The sequence below is a fragment of the Nematolebias whitei genome, chromosome 1, assembly GCF_014905685.2.
Source record: "Nematolebias whitei isolate Nwh7 chromosome 1, NemWhi1, whole genome shotgun sequence".
NCBI classification, from domain to species: Eukaryota; Metazoa; Chordata; class Actinopteri; order Cyprinodontiformes; family Rivulidae; genus Nematolebias; species Nematolebias whitei.
In genome coordinates this window covers 88954634-88960143 of record NC_056498.1, presented here as the reverse complement: position 1 = coordinate 88960143, position 5510 = coordinate 88954634, and the positions used below count along the sequence as shown (strand labels likewise).

Below are 5510 nucleotides of genomic sequence, written 5' to 3'. Positions count from 1 at the left end.
AGTGCCTACCTGACAGGATGGTCACCTGTCAGCCCTGATCTGCCTGTTTTCAGTCTGTGAGTAGCTGCCCTGTCAGTGTTTTGATTTTGTTTTGTTTAATAAATATTTTTACTATTTTGCTAGCGTCCTTGTCATCCTCCTGCATGTGGGTTCAACACTCCTGACGGCTGAACATGATAGAATTCTGAGACCAAACTGAACCCAGCAGGAAGATGATTACCTTGCTCGAATTTTTGGCCCGTGAGGCGGACAAGACTGCCCAGAAAGACAGGGAAAGGGAGGAGAGGAAGAATCCATTTTGGGGAAACCATCTGGCTATCAAGCCTGGGTCCTCAGCCTCTCCGTCCCTCTCTGCCTCGTCCCGCCGCTGCACCCCGCTGCTCACCTCCTCCTCATTCGCCTCTTGGCTGTCCCAGACGATTGTCTGAGAGAGGGGGGCAAACTGCTGGTTGTCTCCGAGTCCAGTTCAGGGAGGAGAGAGCTTCACAGGTGAGGGGGCAGCCCAGCCCTCGATTGTCGGTGAAACGGTGGAAAATTTTGCTGGGGGAGAGGTACCCGTGCCCCCACTTGCCGGAGGAGCAGTCCAGCCTTCCCTTGCTGGAGAAGCTGGAACGGTGGCAGGCTTCTGTGTTGGCAATGTACTTGGATCCACTTCTGCCCCGCTGCGAGGAGACCCAGGTGGACGCTCCTCACTCCAGTCCTACTGAGGGGTTAATGGCTCCTCCACCACCAGTTGCAACCCAGACTCCTCCACCACCTGCTGCAGCTCTGGCTCCTGGTTCACCTGCTGCAGCTCTGGCTCCTGGTTCGCCTGCTGCAGCTCTAGCTCCTGGTTGACTTGCTGCAGCTCTGGCTCCTGTCCCCAACTCCCAAGCTGCAGCTCTGGCTCCTGTCCCCGATTCCCCAGATGCAGCTCTGGCTCCTGTCCCCGATTCCACAGCTGCAGCTCTGGTCCCTGGTTCTCCGGCTGTAGCCATGGACCTGTCTCCTGATGCAGCCCCATTCCCTGGTTCTCTGGCTGCCGCCCTGTCTCCACCAACTGCTGCTGCTGCAGTCCTGACTCCTCCACCTGCTGCAGATCTGATCCCCGGCTCATCTGCGAAATTTCTCATCCCTGGCTAAACTGAGGCTCCCGGCTTGGCTGCGGTCCTCGCACCTGTTTCAACGGCTGAGGTCTTCGCTTTCAGCCCGCCTGAGGTCTTCACTCCTGGCTCGACCACAGAAGATCCTGGCCCACTTGAGGTCTTTGCTCCTGGCTTGACCGCAGATGATCCTGGTCCACTTGAGGTCTTTGCTCCTGGCTTGACCGCAGATGATCCCGGCCCGCCTGAGGTCCTCGCTCCTGGCTCGTCTAAGGTCTTCGCTCCCGGCCCGATCACAGAAGATCCCGGTCCGCCTGAGTTCTTCGTCCCTGGCCCATCTGTAAAGGTCTTCATCCCTGGCCCATCTGCAGAGGTCTTCGTCCCTGGCCCGTCTACAGAGGTCCTCACCCCTGGTTCGACCCCTGATCTGCACAAAGAGGTCCTCGCCCCTGGTTCGACCCCTGGTCTGCCTGAAGAGGTCCTCGCCCCTGGTTCGACTCCTGGTCTATCCCAAGAGGTCATCACCCCTGGTCCGCCCCCAGAGGTCCTCGCTTGCTTGAGTCCAGGAGGGCATAGACAGATGCCTGTAGATGGACAGTCTGCTGGCCGCCCGCCGAAGCTCTGGCCTGAAGGTGGATGGTTTCCAGGCCGCCCCCTGATCCCCTGCCTCATTGGGGATGGTCACCTGGTCACCCTCCTGAATACTGGTCCTGCCCTGACCAACCACCTTGACCCTGGTTGAGGTTCCTGGATTTGGTTTTGTGTGTAGTTACCCAGGTTTACCTGTCGGGTTTTTTGTTCTTTTGTTCCTCTGTGTTTCTCTGTCTTGGTTTGTCCGCCTCCCACCCAAGTTGGATGTAGCTTGTCCTTGGGATGTCAGGAGCCATTCCTTGAGTGGGGGATACTGTAGGGTTTTTGTCCTGTCTCTGTTTGTTTCGTGCTCGGCTCTGTGTTTTCCCTCCTTGTGTTTAGCCCGTGTCTCATGTTAATCACTGCAGGTGTCTGTCGTCCCAGTCAGTGTCTGTGTACATATTCAGTTCCTCTGCATCTTGTCTTTGTCTTGGAATTGTCCTCCCATGGTGTCGTGTTAAGCCTTTTGTCCTGTCAGCCCTGATCTGTTTGTTTTCAGTCTGTGAGTAGCTGCCCTGTCAGCGTTTTGATTTTGTTTTGTTTAAAATATTTGTACTATTCCGCAAGCGTCCTTGTCATCCTCTTGCACGTGGGTTCAACACTCCTGACGGCTTAATGATAATTTATACTGCATGTTCTGTCTGAAACAGTCTATGAGTTGCAGAGGCTCAATGAGACTAGCCTGTATAAATAAAGGTTGAATGAATACTTTTGGAATTTTGATGAAGGATTTTAATTCAACCAGATTATCAGGTTATTTCTACAACTGCAGGTAGAAAACGTTTTATGAAGTTGCAACATCTTAAAATGTTCATCCACACCCAAAAATGTCATCACCTTATGGGCGGCTGTGGCTGAGTGGTTAGAGCAGTCGTCCTCCAATGCAAGAGTTGGGGGTTAAAATTCACCAGCAGTCACATGCCGAAGTGTCCCTGGGCAAGACAATGAACCCCTCATTGCCTTCGACGTGTGTCCCATCAGTGTATGAATGTGATAAAGCTCTGACTAGTCTCTTTAGAATGATTTGTTCAATTATCTTTGTAGAGATCTAGTAGAGTGCTGTATGAATGGGTAAATGAAGACACATTTTGTAGTGTAAAGCGCCTTGATAAAATAGAAAGGCGCTATGCAAGTACAGTCCATTTACCTAATTGACAGCCCCTTACTGGATCATGGCTGGAATGTGTAGCCAAATGTCGCTCCATCTTTCCAGGACCTCAGAGGCTGATTGGGCCTCTAACTATCCACGTAAAAGGCAGGATATGGCTCAGGGATCCTTGTTGAATCGTGCCAGTCACTTGTCCAAGGTGACCAAAGATGAGACCTTAAGGGTCTGTTAGATAATCTAATTATCCTATCAACTCATTAAATAATTAAACCACGCAAGGAAACTAGATCTTCATCAACCTAGGTTTAATCTTGCAAGAGGAGCAGCGTTGAAATACAAACATCAAAATGTTAAGTGGCGCTTCTTCTCCAAGGTCTGTTCACAGGAAGTATAAGGGAGTGTTCAAAAATGTTCAAGACAGACTATTTGTAACAGAAGACGTTTCGCTCTTCATCCAAGGAGCTTTCTCAATTCAAAGAGCAGAGCATGTGGGATTCAGATTATAAAGCCGTCTTCTGCAAAGCTCGTCTTCTGTTACAAATAAAGTCCAGTTGTTTTGTCTTGAACGTTTTTGAATTTATCATGTCCTGGATGATTGAGAAACTTCACCAGTATAATGGAGAGTCTTTTTATATCGGACAGAGGCGAGGTCAAGACCACTCTGCTTTCCAGCTTAGGGCCTTGAAGTTTATCAGGTGCGCAGGCTCTGTGCTCTTGCAGGCTCCACTTTGCAAAGACAAAACAACTGACACACACACATGGTTCTATAACATTTTGGCATTAGTAAGTGAAAAACATCCATGACCTTTACATCCCCCATCAGGTCGGCACCAAGGCAGTTGATGAGAAGAGTCAGCAAGCAACAGGAAGTAAATTTCAAAGCCTTGAGAGTGAAAATGGTTTTATCTTCTGTAAGTATCTTTTTTTCTGACTGGATTCAAACCAAAATTGTTTAAAAGCAAAATCTTTTTTTTAAATTTGTTGTTGTCTCCCCCCCCAGATGTAAACGAAGACGAGACATGACAGAGTAGTGGTAGACAAACAACTGAATACTAGCTGGTGATGAAAACCTCATGGAGGCTTCACGTTCCAGCAGGTTATCAGGCACCAAGGATTGTTTTGTAACGTTCAGACTCTCTGAAGCAACAAGTTTCTTCTCCGTTTAAAAACTTTACACACAGTTGGTATGTCTTAACTGAGTTTCTTCTGTAAAACAAATTGTTAAAACATATTAGGACATTTCAATTTCATAAAAACAAAACAATAATAATTAACATTATTCATGCTTTAAACATCATAATCAAATAAACTTGTTTTTTTATTCTTTTCAAAACCTATTGAAATGCCTAAACATTTATTTATTTGAGCTGAATAATCATTGGCAGCACGGTGGCGCAACTGGTAGAGCTGCTGCCTTTCAGTGAGCAGGTCCCTGGTTCAAATCCTGGTCCGGGGGTCTTTCTGGGTGGAGTTTGCATGGTCTCTCTGTGCATGCATGGGTTTTCTCCGGGTACTCCAGTTTCCCCCCACAGATCAAAAACATGCATGTTAGACTGATTGGTAACTCTAAATTGTCCCTAGGTGAGAGTGAATGGTTGTTTGTCTCGTCAGGGTGTACCCCGCCCCTCGCACAGTGATTGCCGGACATGGGCACCGGCGACCCTCGTGACCCTAAATGGAAAAAGCTTGTTAAAGATAATGGATGAACAATCATTTTAAGACAGTAAAGGAGCAGAAAATAATCAGACATTATTCAGGTTAAAAGGAAATTTAAAGAAACCAGTTCATGGTGGTTTGGAGAGTCGACCTCATGGTTAAGAAAGTCATTCTTTCATTTCAAGTCATTGTGGTTGTGTGGCAGTTGGTGGTGTATGGCGGCGATCAGTGGCGTGGCCTCACTTTGAAGGGGCGCTGGTTGGTCGGCCTGGTGTGGCATTCACGGTGGGGGTGTGCTGTGTGTGTGTGTGTGTGTGGGGGGGGGGGGGGGGGGGGGGGGCGGCGGGGGCGGGCGGGGGGGGGGGGGGGGGGGGGGCGACGTGCCTGGGCATCTCCGGGTCTGTGGTGTGAGGTTGGTGGTGTGCCTGGTCCTTGGTGCGCTGGGCCGGCCTTCCTCTGCTGCTTCTCCCTGCTGCTCTGGCCCCCGGCCTGCAGTCGCTGTTGGGTGGGGCGCATGGACGGACCAACAGAGGCTCTGTCGGGCTATCTGTGTGTGCCTGTTTATGTGTCAGGTTGGGTTTTGTGTGGTCCCCTCTCCTGGATCATTTTGGGCCCCCCATTTAATGTGGGGTCTACTTCCCCCTGTTGCACTCCCTTCCGGTGGCGGGCCCCCCTGCCGCCGGCTTGTTGGTGGCTTTCGGCATCTGGGGCTGGGTGCTTGGGTTTGTGCCGGTCCACCCACCAGGCCCCACCTGTCGGGCCTCTGTTGGGGGGGTTGGTAAAACCTCGAGGTTCGGGTCTCGGTGTCTACGGCCAGATCTGTTCAAGTGTAACGGTTTGCCGGCGGGGCCTATGCGCTCACTGCTGCAGCCTCCTGGGGCTCCTGCATTGTGGCTGCTGGGGGTCGCCCGAGGCTCTCCTCTGTTTCTCTCTGGGGGTGAGGGGGGTGTGCGGTTGTCCCTGTTGGGGGACTCCTGGGGCTCCTGGCTTGGTGGCCGCTGGGTGTCTGTGGCTCCGGTCTTCCCTGTGTCGTC

At 51.1% G+C, this 5510-nt stretch overlaps 1 protein-coding gene across 1 annotated transcript in view; it reads right to left on the bottom strand.

Annotated features, from left to right (window-relative positions):
* Nucleotides 1-1161: 1161 nt before the first annotated feature.
* LOC119407710 (galactose mutarotase-like) overlaps nucleotides 1162-5510 on the bottom strand; it is a 22314-nt gene continuing 17965 nt past the window's right edge. Inside the window, exon 5 of the mRNA XM_037674533.1 lies at nucleotides 1162-1587. Within this exon, the coding sequence (XP_037530461.1) occupies nucleotides 1162-1587 (426 nt within the window). The remainder of the gene's footprint in view (nucleotides 1588-5510) is intronic.